The 23,517-nt window shown below is 39.0% G+C and overlaps 1 protein-coding gene across 1 annotated transcript in view; it reads right to left on the bottom strand.

Moving 5' to 3' along the window:
- Nucleotides 1–23,517, bottom strand: part of csmd3a (CUB and Sushi multiple domains 3a) — a 382,979-nt gene that overhangs the window by 218,974 nt on the left and 140,488 nt on the right. The window contains exons 19-23 of the mRNA XM_079626776.1: nucleotides 18,938–19,054; nucleotides 17,721–17,936; nucleotides 7,275–7,463; nucleotides 4,767–4,936; nucleotides 4,505–4,661 (exon numbers count right to left, since the gene is read on the bottom strand). Of these exons, the coding sequence (XP_079482902.1) occupies nucleotides 4,505–4,661; nucleotides 4,767–4,936; nucleotides 7,275–7,463; nucleotides 17,721–17,936; nucleotides 18,938–19,054 (849 nt within the window). The remainder of the gene's footprint in view (nucleotides 1–4,504; nucleotides 4,662–4,766; nucleotides 4,937–7,274; nucleotides 7,464–17,720; nucleotides 17,937–18,937; nucleotides 19,055–23,517) is intronic.

The raw sequence follows: 23,517 nt of genomic DNA, 5'->3' as shown, positions 1-23,517 counted from the left end.
CCGCCCACGCCCAGAATCAAGGACCTCGGCTTTTTCCGGTTAGAATCGGAAAGCTGTATTTTTATTTTATAAATATGATGAAACTAAAGACTTTTTGGAGATATTAAGGACGCACTATTACTCTATAGGTACTCAAGATTAACATGAGATTGACTGAAACTAAGTATTTTACCCCCCCTTTAATATGTTTATATAATAAAATGCGTATAATATTTGAAATAATTTTGATGCTGCTTGTTACTGAATAATATAATATAATATAATATAATATAATATAATATAATATAATATAATATATGGAAATGCCATGAGACTAAATAATGGCAGAATTATATATATATTTTGGGTGAGCTATTTCTTTCAAATATGTTGCTCTAAGTTCCCTCACTGTTTTCCTCTTCTGTTTAGCACAGCTAAGGTCAAGATCCAAACCCATGGGATGTAATTGACCCTTCGCAGGGAGTTTGATTGACAGGTGATCTCACCAATCATACTTCGCCATCCGCCATTTTGTCCGACAGCAGTCAGGAGAGTTAGTAGATTAACATGGAGGATTTGAACTTGAGAAGCGGAGTGTACTGACGTCTTTCCGCGGTTAAAACAACATTCCTTCTGATGTTCATTCATGTTTATTTGATGCTATAAATGAACTAGAAGAAGAGATGATCGGTTCACGAGCGGCTTTAACTGAGCGATCTGACACACACATTAAAGAGACACAACACGGTATTTATTGTTTACTTTTCTTGACCAAAAATTACTGAATTTGAAAGGTGAGACTTTGTTTAATATCAAAAGTAAGCTGGTCCGTGTCTGTCAGTGTGTGTCAGTGTCCTCTCTGCTCCACTATGTGTTTTTCACTGCGTGAGAACATGTGTGTGTGTGTGAGCGGCGTAGCTTGTCGGACATAGCGACAGTAACTAAGGGGGGAGGGTCTTTACGAACGGTCAATTTGAACACATGATCAGTGGCTGACGCTCCGAGTAAAAGCTGTCAGTGACTACGTTTACAAGCTGTCAATATTCGGGTAATGGTCGGGTTATGGTCACTATTCGGGTTTCTGAAACATTCGGGATAACCCGTTTACATGCGTGAGCAGAGAGAGTTACTCCTGTATGGAATTTGTAATCAATTGGCAATATCCCGATGTAAACGGCGATGCACGGTTAGCGTCTGGACGTACGGACAACCTTAATACGCAATATGCGTCATTTCCGATTCTTCTTCCTGTATCCAAAGACAGCAGCAGCAGCGCGCGGATAATGAACAGTTCGGGGCAGATCGCGATCGGCTTTGTTTGAGCTTTGGTGCTGGTACTGACCCGCCAGCAGCACTGACACGTCTCACCATGTTTACCTCTACTTCTAGTTTACTTCCAGTATACTGCACGCGTGTTTTTAAGTTCCTCTACTCAAAAGACCAAGATTCCTTGTGAATAGAACATGCGCAGAACACAAATCAATGTTCCTTATGATCGGGATATGCCGATACGAGTTTACGTGACCAAATATTCGGTTAGAAAAGGGGTAACCCAGGGATCATATTCGGGTTTTTAAAAACCCGAATATGAGCATATTCTGGTTTTTGCCGGTGTTTACATGGCCGTGCGCGACCGGGTTATTGCTAATATTCCGGTTTTGAACGGGTTATTGGCTGCTTGTAAACGTAGTCACTGTTTCTCGCAGTGAATGAGCGAGTGCATCAGTTCTGGACAGGACAGAAGATCTGCGTTCACAGTCATGTTTTCCTCACGCTATAATGATGCTTTATGATTAAGATATCAAATAATACAGCGCAGTGAGGAAGACACATTACAACTTCTCATGAGAAAACACAGACCTATAATTTCAAACAAAGAAAATTAAGAGCCTTAAATTAAGGCACTAATAATCCATATGATGCTGCTAATTCAACGCTTTTCATCACAAAAGCAATAAACGGTATGTGTGTGTGCGCGCGCGCGTGCGTGTGTGTGTGTGCGTGTGTGTGTGTAGTGAGTGCTGAGAACAATTATACAGTTCAAGCTGACAATGAAATGAAGATATTAATCCAGAAATGAAAAGTAATTGAGCTAATATGTTCGTGAGAGGTAGTTTATGGCAGAAATATTGAGAGGTAGCGGGAGATTTAATTCGTATCCGTAAGCGTCCAAAATTAACTTATATCACACCTGCCCATTAAACTGTACTTTGCATTATTTATTAAGATACATTCTTTGCCAATATACAGCAAAACAGCATCAATCATCGTTTGATTTTTTCTTTTGCAGACAGTTTGTTCAAAGTCAATCTCATACTAGACACTTGGCTGGTGTCCATTTTGGACTATAATAATATAATATAATATAATATAATATAATATAATATAATATAATATAATATAATATAATATAATAATAAGTAAATATGTTTGAGAAAGGCCTTTGTAATTGCAATTTTATGAAATCCAGATGTAATTACTGATAAAAGTATACAGTCATTTGCAGGCTTGGTAGGGATGAATTTATTTATTATCAAAGCATCAAATATGAAATCTCAGTGAAACACTGTTGATGTTTCTCACTTCTGTTTTTCCTCACAAGCATTTGAACATCCCAGACTAACTCTGAGAAAAACTACAGACTAAAACTGCCAATGCATGTCATGCAACTTCTAGTGTGTGTGTGAGTTTCTACACGTTGTGTGGAATTAAAGATGTACTTAATAGGCTTTCAATAAAACTGCCTGTACAGAAGAAACGCGAACACATTATTGAAATCTGTGCTACCTGACCAGAGAAAACAGAGAAAAGGGCTGTTGTCTTCCTGTTGGCCAAACATGTAGGAGAACTGCAACACCCATAATGCACTGGGCATACCGGCACCCAATACCACGCCCACTCTGCTCCTATTGGCTAAGCATGACCAGAGTGAAATACCACCTTGCTTTAGTAGGAAATACTTGCTTAGCAAACTTTAACTGTGCGTTCACACCGAACGTGAACTTTTAGTCATAATGGTGTGGACTTTTATTGTTCCCGAGTGCAAGAATTCAAAGAGTGAAGGATCCAGCGCGTTGCAAAGAATCATAAATATGGAGAAATATTATATATATATATATATATATATATATATATATATATATATATATATATAGTTTTTTTTTTTTTTAAATCTGCATGTTCCACATCCGTAGCAAATATTTTGAGAGTTGTTTTGACAATTCAGAGCCACCGAATGACGAATACGAAAAAAGGCATGCGAAAATTTCGGGCTGGACCTTAAGAGGAAGAGGAAGAGGAAGAGGAAGAAGAAGAGGAAGAAGAAGAGGAAGAGTAAGAAGAAGATGAAGAGTAAGAAGAAGAGGAAGAGTAAGAAGAAGAGGAAGAAGAAGAGGAAGAGGAAGAGGAAGAAGAAGAGGAAGAGGAAGAGGAAGAAGAAGAGGAAGAGGAAGAAGAAGAGGAAGAAGAAGAGGAAGAAGAAGAGGAAGATGAAGAGTAAGAAAAAGAGGAAGAGGAAGAAGAAGAGGAAGAAGAAGAGGAAGAGTAAGAAGAAGAGGAAGAGTAAGAAGAAGATGAAGAGTAAGAAGAAGAGGAAGAGTAAGAAGAAGAGGAAGAAGAAGAGGAAGAAGAAGAGGAAGATGAAGAGTAAGAAGAAGAGGAAGAGGAAGAAGAAGAGGAAGAGTAAGAAGAAGAGGAAGAGTAAGAAGAAGAGGAAGAGTAAGAAGAAGAGGAAGAAGAAGAGGAAGAGGAAGAAGAAGAGGAAGAAGAAGAGGAAGAGGAAGAAGAAGAGGAAGAAGAAGAGGAAGAGGAAGAAGAAGAGGAAAAGGAAAAGGAAGAGGAAGAGGAAGAGGAAGAGGAAGAGTAAGAAGAAAAGGAAGAGGAAGAGGAAGAAGAAGAGGAAGAGTAAGAAGAAGAGGAAGAGTAAGAAGAAGAGGAAGAAGAAGAGGAAGAGTAAGAAGAAGATGAAGAGTAAGAAGAAGGGGAAGAGTAAGAAGAAGAGGAAGAAGAAGAGGAAGAAGAAGAGGAAGATGAAGAGTAAGAAGAAGAGGAAGAGTAAGAAGAAGAGGAAGAGTAAGAAGAAGAGGAAGAAGAAGAGGAAGAGGAAGAAGAAGAGGAAGAAGAAGAAGAAGAGGAAGAGGAAGAGGAAGAAGAAGAGGAAGAAGAAGAGGAAGAAGAAGAAGAAGAGGAAGAAGAAGAGGAAGAGGAAGAAGAAGAGGAAGAGGAAGAGTAAGAAGAAGAGGAAGAGTAAGAAGAAGAGGAAGAGTAAGAAGAAGAGGAAGAAGAAGAGGAAGAGTAAGAAGAAGAGGAAGAAGAAGAGGAAGAGTAAGAAGAAGAGGAAGAAGAAGAGGAAGAGTAAGAAGAAGATGAAGAGTAAGAAGAAGAGGAAGAGTAAGAAGAAGAGGAAGAAGAAGAGGAAGAGGAAGAGGAAGAGGAAGAGGAAGAGGAAGAGGAAGAAGAATAGGAAGAGGAAGAGGAAGAGGAAGAAGAATAGGAAGAGGAAGAGGAAGAGGAAGAGTAATCTTACTGGAGTAAACCAGCTTAAATCCCTCGGCCGTGTCGTCTTGATCGGAGTAAAACTCGAGCCACAGGTGATTGGACGTGCTGGTCAACGACTGACCCAACATCGAGGAACCCGAGAAACCTCCCAGAACCTCTGCGCTGCTGTCCGGACCGTCATACAACTGGGGACGGAGACCAGAGAAGTCCGTGCAATACCCAGAACAGCACTTTTTCATTACAGTTTAGTATCAAAAGACTGTGTGTTGCACGCTTGGGTCAGGACTTACCTTGAGAACATCACCTTGAGCCAGATGAAAGCTGCTCGCTGATATGTTGATGCCTTTCCCCGCCTGCACTTGAATGTTGTAGATGCACTCGTGGTTGTTCTCGTAATTGCGCGGATAGTTTGGGGACAACAGGACGCCGGAGTTCTTGGACACGGTAGAGCCGCACTCAGCTGTGGACAATGGGAACCGTAGTGACATGTGAAGCAAACAGAAAGCGAGGTATACAGAAAGAGAACGTATACCGTCAAAACATGCAATATATCTTGAACAACATATTTTGTCACTCATTGGTTGCATTCGAGTCAGGATTGTAGCGCACGATGCAATGCGCTCGTCCATTTACAGTGCAATCAAGTGAAAAAGAAAACCACACGAAGTTCCTCGACTCGTTTTTTTTTTTTTTTTTTATGGGACTCCCAAAAAGTCAGAAATTGACCAGCAAAATTGGATCAAAAAAATGCAAAAAAAAAAATATTTCCGTAACTAGATGCCAATCACTGAATTAAACTTGAAACATGTGATAACAATTAGGACAATATGATTTGAAATTCTTAATGAATACTGCATACTTCAAGTATTTTATGTGTTTTATGTGTTTTATGTATTTCTTCTACGATGCGATAATTAATACAAAAAGTAATTTTATTAATTCAAAGTAGTGTTTTTAAATAGAAATTAGCCTACTCAATGGCTATGTGGACATGTACAATACCGTAAAGTGTTAAAAAAATTATAATATTAAAATAAATTATTGGAAATAAATTAATAATAAGTACTTGTTGTAAAAGTTGTAAAGTTTGACTACATTTTACAAGAAAATAATTTTCTACTTCAAAATTGCATGTTTATTTTAATGTGTTAAAATAACACTTTTCTTTAGAATTAATTAAAAATACAAAACAAATTTCAGTGCACTACTTTAGTAACTAGTATATAGTATATAATAGGTACACTGTAAAAAAATATATATATTTGACGAAGTTGTAACAAAAAATAAAAAAAATATTGGAGCACATTTTACAAGAAAATACTATTTTAGTCTTTCAATGCATTGCTTTTACATTTACTAGCCATTTCTGAGTGAAAATATCTTCCACACTACATTTTTCAAGTGCACTATGTTAGCAACAACAAGCTAGTTTATAGTCTATAAGTACCCTGTAAAAAAAATATTTTTCAAAAGTTGTAAAAAAATATAGGCAACACTTTACACAACATATTCTACTAACCCAAACTCTAACCTAGTCTACTAATACTCTAATGAGAGTTAGTTGACATGTGCAAAGTTACTTATAGTTAGTAGAATATCTGAAGTGAACTATCGAAGTAAAGTCTTTCCATATCAACATTTTACTTTGCTGTTTCTTTGTAATTATTTGTGAAATTTACTAGTCAAAATGGAAGTAAATCCTAGTACACCAGTGTATAATAAGTATATACTGTGCAGTATGCTGTGTGTAGTACACTATAAATGAAGGTGACTTGACTTGAATGGCATTCTAAAGTGCTTTTAACAATGTAGATAGTTTCAAAGCAGCAGTGATAACAGGAGATTATAGTAACAGGGATTGTTTAGGCTTTACAGCGGCTCAAGAATAAAGTTATTGTCCAGATAAAGTTATATTTTGATTGATTCACTTTCGTTGTAAAGATCATTAGTTATTAACTTAGGGGCCGCTTACACGACACCGTTCTAACAGAAAACAGAAAACTTTTAATGTGTTCTGGCCGTTCATTTGAACACAACCATAGATATACATAATAAAGGCTAGATGTCTTACGGCGGAGTCTCTAACGACGTCACCGGCGGCCATCTTGTCACAGGCAAGCGTTCTGTACTGTGAGTGATCGTCACGAACACAAATCCTGAAATCTTGACGGATTTACTAACGGTTTGGTTTCTTACAAACATTATTAACGTGGCTATAATTCTGGATGCTTGAACATGTTGAAATATGGGGTTAGGGTTAGTTAAATAATATTATAATTATTCATAAGTATGCAGTGTCATAACTACATCTCTGACGTTTATAACAAACCAACCCGTTTGAAAATCGGTAGAAAATTGAGCAAGTTATGGTTATTTAAAAAGTGCATGCACCATTAAAACACAATGTTACGAGTGAGCGAGCTGACTGTGGCAAGATGGCCGCCAGATGCGGACGTCGACCTCCATTGGCCAGCAGCGCGGACGAGACATCTAGCCTTTATTATATGATATCTATGCAAACAACAGTGTTTGGTGCTCGAGAACGCAAACTTTGATATCTTCCAAAATGCAAGTTTTGTAAAAAAAAAAAAAAAAAACGTATCATCTCCGTGTAAGGTTAAAAAACGTGAATCTGTGAAAACGGTAACGGCGTACACATGCATATTACGTGTTTAGTCTATAGGTATGTGCATTTGAATGTGTGCAGATGCAAAGTGTCCTCATTCAGAACGCCACTGAACTGGAAAGCAACCATGAAGACCTGTGAAACTCTGGAAGCGAATGAGAGCGGCACGTACCCACACACCTTGGCAGAGGTGCACTCCACACACGCCGCCCGCCGCCCAGACACGCGATCTCTCCAGCGCCCTGCAGACGGTAGCCCAGCTCACACGAGAACGCCACGCTGGCGCCGATGCCGAAGCTGCCGCCGCTGTGCCTGCCAAACACCGGCACGCCAGGGTCCTCGCACGGCTCCAGATCATATTCTGAACAACAACAACAACAACAGGCGAAAAGTTTAGCAGAAAACTTCCTCCGTTGGCCTCATCACGTTATACAGGCTGGACTTCATAGTGAGATAAAAAAAAGCTGCTAAATATTGAAACACAGGATGTAGGATGAGACATAATTCATGTAGAGTAGACGGCAGGTGCTATTAAAGCAAAAAGGAGATAGTTATACTCAACTCAACTCAACTCAACCATGGGCGTCAGTTTGGTTAGAAATGTGCTGGGTACAATGAAGCATTAATTTTTTTTCCTCTTTCGCGCCGGTCATGTTTTGAAAGACGATGTCCTGTAGCTTACTAATGTAAGCTCTCCAAGCTACTATGCTCTCCACAGAACATAAAATATTCATTTTATATTATTTTTGTGTTCGCATTTATGAGGAAAAAACAATGTTACAGACGTGACCGTTCTCTGCTACTGACGCGACCGCTCTGAAATTGGCACTAAAAGATGCTTTAAAACTTTCACAGAGCCCTCAAACAGAAATAGAATTTCGTTTTGTATTAATTGTATCTTAATTTTAATCAATGTTTCACACGGAGGCGCCGGCGCATGAACTGGAGCTCGTCTTTTCATAAATGAACCGAAACTCAGCATAGCCTACTCGCCTCACAGACCTGAGAAATATATCTATGGAACGCTTGAATCATACTTTTAAACAGAACAATTCAAAACGAAAGAAAACTATGTAATCCGTATGAAATATGCATTTCTCTCCGGCGCGTTCACTACTGCGAATATCGCGAGTCAGCATCGTCAACTTCATCTCTGCAGCCGACACAGAAAACACTTGTTTATTAATAAACAATTCAAATGTCTCCTTGCTATATTTGACATATTCATAATTATTTCTTTGTGACAGCTTGTAGGTGCTTTATTGGTAGCGCCACCATTACATGTTACGATGTATACGAGTCACATATACATATACGAGTCACCACTGCATCAGCACCGAAAACATGGAGATATATATTTTTTTAAATCCCCCCAAAATATCGTGATACGAACCGAATCGTGGGTTAAAAATCGTGATACAAACCGAATGGGTTTGGTGAATCGTTAAAGCCCTACTAGCAACCCTAAAAAGGTGGTGAGTACAAAATGACTCATGACGAAATCTGGTGGGTACCCGTCCCCACCGCCCCCACCGAAATCAACACCTATGAACTCAACTCAATGTTTGTTTATATAGCACTTTTATAGCAAAACTGAAGGTTTGCCAAAGTGCTGTACAAGCAATAATTAAAATACAACAATAACATAACAAAAAGCAAGAACATTAAAACACAACAAGATCATAGAAACATAGGGGCTGTTTACACAACACCGTTTTCAACTAAAAACATACAACTTTTTAAGCGCTTTGGCCGTTCGTTTACACGACAACGGCGTTTTGGGGAGCCTGAAAACGCTAACTTGTGAAAACTGGGTTACAACAATAACTTTAATCTCTGAAGACGATGACGTCATGAACATGCGTATTACGTGTTCAGTCTATAGTGTTTAATCGCCATCTACTGGCCTGGCAGCAGAATACAGCGTTTTTACTCGTTCACACGGATCAGTGTGAATCGGGATCGTTCTGACAGTGGTGTCGTCTGGAAAACTCAAAGAAAAAACTTCTCCGTTTCAATGCATATCGTTGTCGTGTAAACGTACCCTCAAAAATAATAGCTCTCATACTGAATTAAACGCCAAATTATAAAAATGAGTTTTAAGATTTAAGGTTTTACCGTTTTTCTCAGTCGCTTTGGTGCATTTCTCAGATTAGAATTTAAATTCTCAAAACTACCTGTTCAATCTTCACATCAGTGTGTCACATGTGCACATCAAAACAGCAGTTTCTCATTTCTTTGAACAAGCTGCAAATGCTTTGGTGCATCCATGCAAATGATTATGTGCAATTCTCTGCGGTTTCCAACATTGTACATTATTATGTCATGTTGATCAAAGTGTATTATAATAGGTCTCTGTTGAATAGCCCCCCCCCCCCCCCCCACCCCACAATATTTAGGCATTAGTTCATAGCATAAGTCTTTACATGCAAAATGGTTAAACAAGTTGTCATAATATGTCAAGCACATTTCTATACATGTGGTGTGCTGACGCATATTCTCATTATTGGGCCATACAATACAGAGCGTCATGTCACCTTTTTAGACACTCTCTACAAGGGTCTCATCCCTGAACAAGAGAGGGGTCAGATTGGAGATGACCTGCCAAAGTACGTGATGGTTTGGGACAATGTCAGCTTCCATCGCTCCAACATCACCAGGCAATGGTTTGCGTCCCACAACAGGATGCTGATGGAGTTCCTCTCACCCTACAATTACTTGTAGAACACCCTAGAAACCCTAGCAACACCGTAGCAACCAATGAGAACACCGTAGCAACCACTCAGAACACCCTAGCAACCACCTAGCAACCACCAAGAACACCCTAGCAACCACCCAAAATACCATAGAAACCGCCTAGCAACACCATAGCAACCACCCAGTACGCCCTAGCAACCACCTAGCAACCACCCAAAATACCTAAGCAACCACCTATATCACCAAAAGCAACCATCTATTAATACCATAGCAACCACCCAGGACACACCTAGCAACAACCCAGAACACCCTAGTAACCACCCAAAATACCCTAGAAACCACCTAGCAACACCATAGCAACCACCCAGTACGCCCTAGCAACTGCCTAGCAACCACCCAGAACACCCTAGCAACCACCCAAAATACCTAAGCAACCACCCATATCACCAAAAGCAACCATCTATTAATACCATAGCAACCACCCAGAACACCCTAGCAACCACCCAGAACACCCTAGCAACCACCTGGCAACCACCCAGAACAGCCTAGCAACCACCCAGAACACTTTAGCAACCCTCTAGAGTCTAGAAACACCCTAGCAACTTTTTTAAACTTTAAACTACTTTAAACTTTAAACTATCTGGTCCGGCTTTCTCAAGCCAACTTAAAGTTTGTGTCGACAAACTTTTTAATGTAGGGTGTAATTGTACTCCCCATTCCTTAACCCCATTGAGGAATGTTCCTCAGCATGGAGATGGGACGTATATGATGGCCAGTCACACGCTCAGACGACCCTTCCGGCTGCCATGGATGCAGCGATGACACTGGATAAGACACTGTCAAATATTCTGTCCACGCTGCATCGCAAGAGCAGATATTCGTTGCGATGTGGACGAGAATGTGTGGCCCAGCAGAGGAGCTTCTACTTTTCTGTCTTTCTTTGTGCTGTCTTTTCCTTTCTGTATCGCAATGACACGGTCTGTCAACAAATTACAGTACAACCAGTAAAAGCGTAGATGTGAATCTCGTCCAGTCTCTTGCAATCACACTCCCACACACACACTAAGGTGTAACCTACAATTTACAATAATTGTCATCAAAACTTCAGCCATAGTTTACATCAGAACATCCTCCAGAGTACACACTGTTATATTGACAACATGACTAAGCAATGTGAGTGTGTTATCCGTACACAGCGACTCCTCATTCTGACGGCACTGGCATGTTCATTGACACATATTTACTTTGAGAGATGAACTGAGGATGTTGAGCAGGAGACGGGCTTTTGCATGTAATCCTGGTGTTCTGCTATTTTGTTTTGAGAAATGCACTTACTGTTGTGCACATTTGTATTTATTTATTTATTTGCTCATTGATCAACAGACAAGTTACTTTGCTGTAAACACGCCAGAGTTAGCTATAAGTTTCCATCTGCTGTCCCCAGCCAGCTCTTCACAGGCACCCTAACATACACAGGTCAATACAAATACACTATAGATGTAATAAATACAGTAACAATATAATAAATACAGCAGAAATTTTAACACAATATGAGCATACATACCCTCAAACAGACAATATATTGCTCACCTCACCAATCACCTGAACTTGTGAGAGAGCCAACTTACTGATATTGTATTTAAACGTATTATTCTTCTTCTGACCGCAGAGTTTCTGACTCTAACTCCTCCTAGAGCTTTAACTCTACAAACTCCAAACTCGGGTCAGACCTTCAGACTGTTCTGACTTGAGTTGTTATATCTTTTCAGACTGATTTGACTGTCAGTTTTCTTAAAAATTAATATTAAAAATCATAAAAATCCCATAGACTTGCATTGCAGAGTGCTCAAATTGAGCCAAGGCTATGGTGGCCCATTAGTGTACAAGCCAAAAACTCAAATCTAAACTCGCTCTAACTAATGTTTTCTTTCTTTCTTTCTTTCTTTCTTTCTTTCTTTCTTTCTTTCTTTCTTTCTTTTTTATTTCTTTCTTTTTTCTTTCTTTCTTTCTTTTTTCTTTCTTTCTTTCTTTCTTTCTTTCTTTCTTTCTTTCTTTCTCTCTTTCTTATCTTTATTTTTTCTTTCTTTCTCTTTCTTTCTTTCTTTCTTTCTTTCTTTCTTTCTTTCTTTCTTTCTTTCTTTCTTTCTTTTTTCTTTCTTTCTTTTTTCTTTCTTTCTTTTTTCTTTCTTTCTTTCTTTCTCTCTTTCTTATCTTTATTTTTTCTTTCTTTCTCTTTCTTTCTTTCTTTCTTTCTTTCTTTCTTTCTTTCTTTCTTTCTTTCTTTCTTTCTTTCTTTCTTTTTTCTTTCTTTCTTTTTTCTTTCTTTCTTTTTTCTTTCTTTCTTTCTTTCTTTCTTTCTTTCTTTCTTTCTTTCTTTCTTTCTTTCTTTCTCTCTTTCTTATCTTTATTTTTTCTTTCTTTCTCTTTCTTTCTTTCTTTCTTTCTTTCTTTCTTTCTTTCTTTCTTTCTTTCTTTCTTTCTTTCTTTCTTATCTTTCTTTCTCTCTTTCTTATCTTTATTTTGTATTTCTTTCTCTTTCTTTCTTTCTTTCTTTCTTTCTTTCTAACTAATCTATCGATCAAAATTTAAACTACTTTAAACTTCTTCAAACTCTCATGTCCGGCTTTCTCAAGCCAACTTAAAGTTTGTCTCAACAAACTTTTTTTTCTAGTTACAGTATAAAATAAATACAGTATAAAAAAATAAAAAAAATAAAAATATGGACTTAAGTATTTAGTGTGTATGGTTACAATTGTAATTGTCCCTAATCCAAGATTTAAGCTGTTTTTTAAAAGAGGAGAGACTATTACACTCCCTTTATTCCAAAAAACTGTGGCTCTGGCAGAAAAGGCTGTGTTTCCAATCCTACTTTGTCTACATTTTAGACAAAGTCGAGGATGAATCGAGAAATGTACCAAAGCAACTGTAAACTGTAAATGCTGAAAGAGATTGGGCCTGCCGAACATATATGGGCAAGTTATTCCAGAGCTTCGGGTATTTTTACATCTTTAAATCGATTCTAAAACGCACAAGGAGCCGGTGAAAAGTCGCCTATATAGGATGATACCATATAAGCATATTCATAACGCATGCTATTATGCATTACGCCTTAAGTTTAACCAAAGTTAAAATGCATTATAATATCTGCAGATTCCTTACATCTGAAATAGTTTGTTTATCGTGTGTTTTAATGCATTATACTTTCTAAAGGTGTTCAATGAATAGATAATATGATAACTGTGGTTATGATTATTCATGAGATCATTATAAGCTGGATAATTAATGCATTAAAATACTTTTTAATGCATAAAGGCTTTGAGTAAAGTGTTACCTAATGTTCTTTCATCAAAAGCATCCTTTATAGAGAAGACAACATGACAATCCCATGATGCACTGCAAAAAGAAATGCCCAGAAGAAGAAAAAATATCCAAATTGCTATTCAATCTCAAAAAGTATTGATATAAAAGTTATATAAAATAAACTGCTTTATCCAGTATTTGTGTGCTTTGTGTTTTCTATCCTTAATTTCACTTTTATCACTTTTTCTATTACAATAATCTTCCAAGTTTCTCCTTTAAAAAGAGACCAAGTTTGTGCTCCTAAGTATTCAAGATTTATGCGTCCCGCATAAATGTCCCGCCCCTAATTACCATAACCGCCAGTTTAACACACTACTAACTAACTCAACCAGGCCCCGCCCCTTTATTCTGCGCATTAATTATTATAATGAGGAATAATGTGACGTGTTCGTTCTCGGAAGAAACTCAAGACTACAATGGAGGCGTTTCAGGAGTTCAGAAATAGTGACATTGATTGCTTGGAGTTAGACACTAATTTAACATTTGAAAAGCATGTAAAAAAAACAACAACTAACTAACTCAACCAGGCCCCGCCCCTTTATTCTGCGCATTAATTATTATAATGAGGAATATTGTGCCGTGTTGGTTCAGAAACACTGACACTGATATAGAGAAGAACTCCCGCTGGAGTGGCTTTAGCATGGCCTTGATATTCAACCAATGTCTCGTTTAATATCACATCATGATTCATAGAGTAAACGGAGACTGAACATTTACCCAGGGTTATCTGCAAACACTCAAACAATCAATTAAAGCCACAGTGTAAATCATTTCCATGTGTAAATGAAGGTTCGCCTTGAACCGCAGCTGCGCTTCTCTGCGAGATCAGATGAGTCTGATGCTCGATAGCAAAACAACGTCAATTGCTTTGTTTGCTCCCATATCTCCATATTTAAATCTATTTACAAACACAGATGTGTTCAGCATACGAGCGCTTGCACCTTGCCACTCTGAAATTGTATAGAAAAACAGATTTCATATTACGTACAGATATCAATTCTTGTCTCTGCACTTTCAATGCTCAAATGCTAATGGGGGAAAGCTTTTGTCTGCACTTTCACGAGTGCTATTTTTTGCATTATGCATGTCTGCTTCTGTCAATCCCATCAATATTCAGTATTCAGAAAAGGTCAACCACAGTTTTCATCAGGGAATTTATATTAGGCTAATATGGGAACTTGGCCTGTGGATAATTGTATGGGTATTCATAACTCTGGTCCTTCATTAATGTTTATGATGGCTCAGTAAACATGAGCCAAACCCTATGGGCTCTTCACAGCTTGGCTTTCCATCAGAACGGCTCGTCCTCCAACAAACTGAATCTGAACTGAGAGAGAAAAAGTAGTGCAGCCAAACATGACAAATCTGTCCAACTGAATTTTTTTCTTTTTTTTTTCTCCTATAACCAGTTTTACTTTAGTTTTATTCATTTTTTTGGTTTAGTTATGACACCAAAATGACATATTTAAATGTTTCGTCATGCCTTAAATAAAATAGCTTGAATGTAACTCGACACCCTATTCTATGAATATGCATATTAGCCCCGCCTCCACTCACTCACACCAGCTCAGAGATCCATATGACTTCACTGACAGGTGACACAAAAACATGGGCCATTACACGGGTTAAAATAGCTGGATTTAAACATTTAAAGCGAGACACTACAGGTGAATAGGGTACAATTTTAAAATAATAGATATCACCATGAAACTTCCTTAGTTGATTACTTACACAAGTTCATAAAAAAAATGTATTACAAGTTTTAGAAATTTGTATGTTTAATTATGCAAATTAGGCATTATCTCATTAAATATGCGCAATTTTGCATATATTTTCAGTAGATAGATCTGAACATATGATAAAGCCAGGTGCAAAATTCTTGTTTCATTTTGATTACACACAAGATGAAGAAAGATGTTCAGAGGGATTTCAGGATATATGCTTTCATGACCTAGGAAATCTAAATATACTGTCCATAGCCTTAAAAAATAGATTTTCTCCATATTTTTGTGGATTAAAATGTCACATAAATCAGGCCAGGAATGATTTATTAACAAATCCCTCTGAACATATCTTCAGAATACTGCTAAGTGTGTAACTGGAGAGTTTGGTGTACATCGGCTGAGATGTTTATACTGGAGAATGACAAACTCATTTTGAGAAAAAGGCATTTAAAGATTTGTAATGTAAAAATTCATACTTTTTTAGTGGAAACAACTATTTACAGACACAATATCTCATCAAATCATTAGCAACAACAATACAAACCACCTAAATCACATCAAAACTTATAAACAGCATTTATGGCCTTTAACTGAGCAGAAAAACAGTCAAAAACACACATCTGAGTGTCAGAGCGCGTCACGTGATGCTTCTGAACCAATCACGGTGTCAGACATTGACATCAGCCAATGAGATTTCACTTTTAGAGTTAAATGCCCATTGTACTTTCACGATTGGTTGCTGATTAAAAGGAAATTAGCATATTTGGATCCGACTGCATTGTACAGCAGAGAGAGAGCTTTCCAGACGTTTGCGTGATTAAAAGGAAGCAGACAGAGATCGCGCGGAGCACAACTTTAGTTGAATTTCTGAGAAATCTACAGACGCAAACAGACAAAGTTAGTAAAATAAAGACCTAAATGTGTATTTCGGACTTTTTTTCACCACAAGTCTGGAAGAAGACATGTTATTGAAGACAAATAGCCCAAAATCTCAAAATTGACAAGTGATAAAAAAAAACTATGTTTTTGCCTGCCGTGTCTCGCCTTAAACAACAAACATATAACATTGTTCTAAAGATTTTTGCATATTCTAATCCAAAAATCGTACATATTGCGCCTTTAACACAGGCAAAATGATCAAAACAACTCAAATGTTGTGGACGCAGAAGGGTTAAAGCCTGTTATTCCTGGAAACTGGAACTGCTTTAAAATGCTGCTGGCTTCTTGACTTTTCCTCCCCTACTAAATAAACTCATATTTAGTTGTCAAATCGGTTTCTTTTCCACTTTTGGTGGATCAGCTAATTCCATTAGACGGCAGTGGCCGGTGGAAATCTGTGGCTGATGACAAACGCTGCCCGAAGCCAAGTCTAATATCAGCGAGCGGTAAAAAAGCCTGCGCTGGAGTCTGACGAAAGGACTGCCGGAAACACTGATACGTCTCAGACTTTCAATAAGCCACTGAGACGAAGCTCAAGCTGTTGCCAATCGATTGCCTGTATCGCTGTACAAGCGCCATCTATATCTAATTGCTGCTATGACTTTTCATAGAAACGGGCTTGTAGGCGCTGATAACGATAACTGCTCTTGTCCTGGAATAACCTTCAGATTTAACACTCATTATTAGATCTGCTACTAATGGATGGTCACGGACACAAACCATTCTTACATAAACTGTTGTGAGCGAAATCTTTGTGATATTGTTATGGGGAAAACGTTTGCCATTTTTAAGGTAAGAACCGGTTCATTATTTTACAGTTTAGGGAAAAATGCTTTTACGAACAATTTGCACAGAAGTTTTTGAAGCCCAAAGTTCATGTAAAATGTCACACTTAAGTGATTATGACAGTTTATTTAATAATGGAAAATTCATTCTTTGCTCAGAATGGCTGATTCGTAAACTGAATGTAATTTAATTGAATGGAACAATTAACAGAAAACTGAGTCTTGAGTCCTGCATCACGATGACCTTAAAGAAATAATGCAGCCAAACATGAAACATCTGCAAATAGTGTGTGTTTTTAGCACTGTTTGGCTCGTTTTCAAGCTTAGTTGAATAGAAAAGATGGATGGATGGATGGATGGATGGATGGATGGATGGATGGATGGATGGATGGATGGATGGATGGATAGTTAGATAGATAGATAGATAGATAGATAGATAGATAGATAGATAGATAGATAGATAGATAGATAGATAGATAGATAGATAGATGTGGATGGATAGATAGATAGAGAGATGGACGGACGGACGGACGGACGGACGGACGAACGGACGGACGGATAGATGGATGGAAAGATAGATAGACAGACAGACAGACAGACAGACAGACAGACAGACAGACAGATAGATAGATAGATGATGGATGGATGGATGGATGGATGGATGGATGGATGGATGGATGGATGGATGGATGGATGGATGGATGGATGGATGGATAGATAGATAGATAGATAGATAGATAGATGTGGATGGATAGATAGATAGATGTGGATGGATAGATAGATAGAGAGATGGACGGACGGACGGACGGACGGACGGATAGATGGATGGAAAGATAGATAGACAGACAGACAGACAGACAGACAGATAGATAGATAGATAGATGATGGATGGATGGATGGATGGATGGATGGATGGATGGATGGATGGATGGATGGATGGATGGATGGATGGATGGATGGATGGATGGATGGATAGATAGATAGATAGATAGATAGATAGATAGATAGATAGATAGATAGATAGATAGATAGATAGATAGATAGATAGATAGATAGATAGATAGATAGATAGATAGATCAACTGCGATCGGAAACACTGAGAACTGTTTTCACCTGAGAACGAGATGTTGAACCCCTGGAAGGAAATGGAGAAGTCTGAGATGAAGCGGAGCTGGGCCTTGAAGTCCCCGTAGAGCCCGGCGTTGACCGGTGCTGGTCTCTGGGATCCGGTGAGGCGAGCGAGCGGTCGAGCAAAGCTGCCGTTCTCCGTCAGGAGCAGATAATCGTGATGATCCTCCAGATGGAACGCGTGAAACGTGAACTGCACACCTGAACAGCAGATCGAGATATCTGACTTCTGCATCAGGACGTCACACACAATTACACTGGGAGACTTTGAGGAAACAAGCTTTAAGTGGAGGACTTAAAAAAACTTTTTTTTTTTTTTAATTAACTTTTATGCAGCAAGGATGTATTGAATTGATCAAAGGTGACAGGAAAGACATTAATAATCTTACAAAAATACATATATTGCAAAACGATGCTGTTCTTTCTTTTAACTTTTTATTCATTAAAGGATCTTTAAAAAAATCACAGTTCACACAAAAATTGTAATCTACAAAAAACACTGTTTTTAACACTGATAATAATCATAAATGTGTCTTGATCATCAGATCATCATATTATAGTGATTTCTGAAGGATCATGTGACACTGAAGACTGGAGTAATGATGATAAATTCAGCTTTGATCACAGGAATAAATTACACTTTACTGTATATTCACATAGAGAACAGATATTTTACACTGGAATAATATTTCACAATTTTTACTGTATTTTTGTTCAAATAGCAGAAGAGATTTCTTTAAAAAAAAAAAAAACATAAAAAAATATTACCAACCCAAAACTTTTGAACGATAATATAAACAAATGAGTACAAATTTCCACTAAAGAATCTGTTTTGCACGTTTTCTGACAACTTTCACCAAAGAAAATCACAGACTATGAAAAATCTACTATCCTATGTTTATCTAGGATATCTAAAATGGGTTTTTTTTCATGTAGACACACACACACACACACACACACACACAGAAAGTATACACTCTAAAAAATGCTGGGTCAAATTTAAATTTGGGGTCAAATATGGACAAATCCAGTCGTTGGGTTACATTTTTTAATTAAATCGTCCATATTTGACCCAGATATGGGTTAAAACAACCCAGCAGTTTTTAGAGTGTATGTTCAATAAATAAAAATACACACTGGCCAAGATGTGATATCTAAAGCGAGCTCTGCTCTTCCCCTGAAGGAATCTCCCGGGAACGTACCTTTGCCATGGCTGACCTCCAGAGTCCAGGTGCAGTTTAATGAGTTGGGATAGAGTTCGGGAAAGCCGGGAGAGAGGATGATGCCCTCAGGACCGCGAATATCCCCTCCACACAGAGCTGTGGGAACACATGTGGAAATCATCTTAATAACAGATCTGAAACCTCACAGCTGTTCTCGGTGTCTTCTGTGTTCTTCAGACTTCAGCTCAGGGAATTCACTAACCTTCACCGGAAGTAAAAATCCCCCCGGAAGGTTAATGAGAGTAACGAGGAATCCCTCGACTGTGAGCTACTGTCCACCCGCCGAAGTCTCCGGGAAAGGTCACAGTCACTTTACTGTGTCCATGAAAGTTTTGCTAAGGAAATGAGTGAGTGCTGCAAAACTCTCTTATGATGACTGCATGCTATAGTTTCATCTCTTCTGACTCGAATCCCTTCTTCAAGGCAAGTCTGTGCATTACTTTTTTACACAAGCAGTGCCCTATTCAGCTTTTTCAGATATTCCCTTTCATGCAATACAGCTGTTGGTGAATGTAAAAGCTCTGCGAAGTTTTAAAGATCAAAGTGCACGACAAATAAACGTATCGTCTCCTAAAAGAAAGAATCGATTCTGAACTGTTGAAACGAGTCGTCAGTAATTCCAGTCTCACTTCCTGTTACAATGTAACTCATTTGCATAATTCCAGCCTCTGGTCTTGATTGGCTGAGCTCATAGCTCCGCCCTCTAACACTGTCGTGTATCTGAGACTGAAGAGTTTGGTTCGTGTTGTTCGTCTCGAGAAGACGCTGTTTTCTGCTGACAAAGCAAATCCACTTTGATGAGATCGATACGGTAAAACCCTCGCCATCATTACTGTTCATATCACTATGATCAAGAGCTGAGATTCAGATATGATAATGAGCGTTTGCTTTATGAGCGTTTGCTTTATAGTGGACACTGCACTCGCAACCAAATCAATCACAAACCACAGCCAATCAGAAGAGAGTGTGGGTGGAGTCTCTCTGCAAGCGCACTGCACTCGCAACCAAATCAATCACAATCCACAGCCAATCAGAAGAGAGTGTGGCGGAGTCTCTCTGCAAGCACACTGCACTCGCAACAAAATCAATCACCAACCAGAGCCAATCAGAAGAGAGAGTGGGCGGAGTTTTGTCACACTGAACTGAATACGACAATTTATGTAAGAATGGTTTTAATAATGATTTCCAAAAATGTATATAAAATTTGTGTGTAGATGAAAGAATACATAATTTTGATTTAAAATAAAAATGGGAACGCATGAACCCATTTAAAAAAAATGCTTGGTACAAAAGCGTCTGCCAAATGCATAAATGATGCATAAATAATGAAAAATTACAAAGTACTTCATGTTCTTCACATTCTATTCTATGAAATATTTCAGATTTGTGTCCAAATAAAAGAGTGATTTTGGACACATTTTAAAACATGACCAAAACCATCTGCTATATGTTGTGCTAACACACAGAATGTTGAAGTGAAATTGCAGATGAACACACATTTGTATGCATTGGATAGACTCTTGATGATGTATATGTGCAATCAGGGAATCTGAAGCTCATGGCTCATTTCTAATTGTGTTTCTTCTGAACACAATCTGTCAATTGAAGAGCGACTCAAAGTGTCTCAAGAAAGCGAAGGCTGCGATAGGCTGGTGGCATTATCTCGGCAGGGCTTAAGCTATTGATTTGGGAAAATATAGATCTTGAGTAATGGTCAGACCAAAGAAATAACGTTTCAGTCTCATGCTAAGACTCGGCTGTGGAAACTTGTAACAGCAAGAGAGACAACAACATGAGATGGAACAGAAAATCATTTTAAACTGAGCTCACATTCTCAAACAAGTGCTTGCATTCCAATTCACATTCTCTTACACCGTGTCCTCCTAACCAGATGTGATGCAATTACAGAGACAAGCAGTTTGTGTCCACACCAGACACGCGACAAAATCAATCACAAACTACAGCCAATCAGAAGAGAGTGTGGGCGGAGTCTCTCTGCAAGCGCACTGCACTCGCAACCAAATTAATCACAAACCAGAGCCAATCAGAAGAGAGTGTGGGCGGAGTCTCTCTGCAAGCGCACTGCACTCACAACCAAATCAATCACAAACCACAGCCAATCAGAAGAGAGTGTGGGCGGAGTCTCTCTGCAAGCGCACTGCACTCACAACCAAATCAATCACAAACCACAGCCAATCAGAAGAGAGTGTGGGCGGAGTCTCTCTGCAGGCGCACTGCACTCACAACCAAATCAATCACCAACCAGAGCCAATCAGAAGAGAGTGTGGGCGGAGTCTCTCTGCAAGCGCACTGCACTGGCAACCAAATCAATCACCAACCACAGCTAATCAGAAGAGAGTGTGGGCGGAGTCTCTCTGCAAGCGCACTGCACTCGCAACCAAATCAATCACCAACCAGAGCCAATCAGAAGAGAGTGTGGGCGGAGTCTCTCTGCAAGCGCACTGCACTCACAACCAAATCAATCACCAACCAGAGCCAATCAGAAGAGAGTGTGGGCGGAGTCTCTCTGCAAGCGCACTGCACTCACAACCAAATCAATCACAAACCAGAGCCAATCAGAAGAGTGTGGGCGGAGTCTCTCTGCAAGCACACTGCACTCACAACCAAATCAATCACCAACCAGAACCAATCAGAAGAGAGTGTGGGCGGAGACTCTCTGCAAGCGCACTGCACTCGCAACCAAATCAATCACATACCAGAGCCAATCAGAAGAGAGTGTTTGCCTTCAAACAAAATGCAGGAATTCAAACCACACTGGACCATAGACAAAAAAACTTTCTTTAAAAAAAAAAACAGGGGAAAAACACCCAAGCCATTCGCTATAATCAGTCACTCTTGCAGATGAAAGCCTGGCATGGGATCATTAATTCAAGCGCAGAGAGGAAGTGACGAAAACGTAGGCGTTCGTTCAATTTAGTTTCACGCCATACTTTCCACAGGCTTATTTCGATCGCTGAAAATGCACATCAGTACTTCCTCCTCCTCCTCCTCAATTAACAATAAATCATCCATCGTGCTTGAGTTAAGCAGACGGCCTGTTTTTGTCCTTTTTTTCAGGGCTAAATGGTTGTTAAGGGCTTTGTTGCAATGCATAAGGGAACTCTCAAGTCAGTAAGTGAAAATACTTAACAACAGCCTTAAAGTTGACATATTACGCCCCACAAGATGTAATATAAATATATAGTGTCCTCAGAATTTCATCACAAAAATCCCCCCAGATCATTTATTATATCTCGTCAAATTTGCCCCTTTTTTGGGTGTGAGCAAAAACCCGCAATTTTTGTGTGTGTCCCTTTAAATGCAAATGAGCTTTAGCTCCGCCTCCGTTCAGAAGAGGCGGAGTCTTTACACAAGCTTCAGAAACTCAGAACTCCTCCAGAATCCCAGAATAACCAGTAGCGAGCGCAGCCTTACGGAGAGACTCAAGAAGAGTTTCTGGATGTTAGCGGAGACATTTGTGTAGTTGTTGTGGAGTTACACTGATCATCTCATCATCATGTTGAACTCTTACACAAGTGTCCACAGTTCCTGAGGTGTTTATAAGACAGCGCTGACATGTTCTGGTCACTAGTGTCCAGTCTGTGCTCGACCACAGAACAGTTTCATGCTTTGCTGGATCTTCTGCGTCGCGTTAGAACTGGTCTCTGCTGTCGCGTGAGGAACCGAATGTCGCGTTGTGTGTGTAACCGTGCAGATTAAGGGCCGGGAATATTATAATAAGATCCTCTTCATACGTCAGAATCTGATCGGCTTATTTTATAACATGCTTGCAGAGAAAGACTCACCAGAACTAAGTGACTGGGTTTCACTTTTCATGTTTTCAGGGTTGGTAGATGCGCCGATTACAGCGCTTACACACGGGACAAGCCAGATTCTCATGATATGTCCCTTTTAAAGTTTCTTAAGTGGACCCTTAGGTTTATTCTTGCAACGCATGTTTCACTAAAGATACCCTTAACCTTATAACTTAGCGTTTTCTTAACTTAAGGGCTTTCATGCAACTTCAGAATTGAAGGAATGAAGGCATGTTTCCTCAGCGACTTCACCTTTAATGATAATGAACGTCAGCGTCACTCCCCGTGAGACGATGAAAGAGTCCAGCGCCTCGGGCTCAACATCTGCCTAAATCTCTCTCTTTCTTTCTTCCCTCTGGCACTGTGAAGTACCCAGAATATTCCCCCCGTATTCAGTTCATTCAGAATTACATGAATTCATTAAAATGTAATACGCCAAACGGGCCAGACATGCGATGAGTGCTCTTTATTTCGATAAATTATTAGAGTATTAGAGGATCAGTTTCGTGCTAAACTAGAACTAGATGTCTTGAGTCCTGAGCGTTAGTCAACAGTCTGGCAGCAAACTAGGGGTTCTTCTGGTTTATAATTAACATTTTATCTGATGATTATGTCTAATTGAATAGACGGAGACACTTGTCAGTTCTTACAGTGCCAAAGCTGCTCATGAAGAAGACTTTGAGAACTTAGTCACAGAGTTTTTAAGAACAGAACATTCCGTGACACTTCAGCCTCTATATATAA

This window comes from Phoxinus phoxinus, assembly GCF_949152265.1.
Source record: "Phoxinus phoxinus genome assembly, chromosome: 10".
Classification (NCBI taxonomy): Eukaryota; Metazoa; Chordata; class Actinopteri; order Cypriniformes; family Leuciscidae; genus Phoxinus; species Phoxinus phoxinus.
The sequence above is the reverse complement of the archived record's forward strand: the minus strand, read 5'-3'. Positions and strand labels throughout refer to the sequence as shown.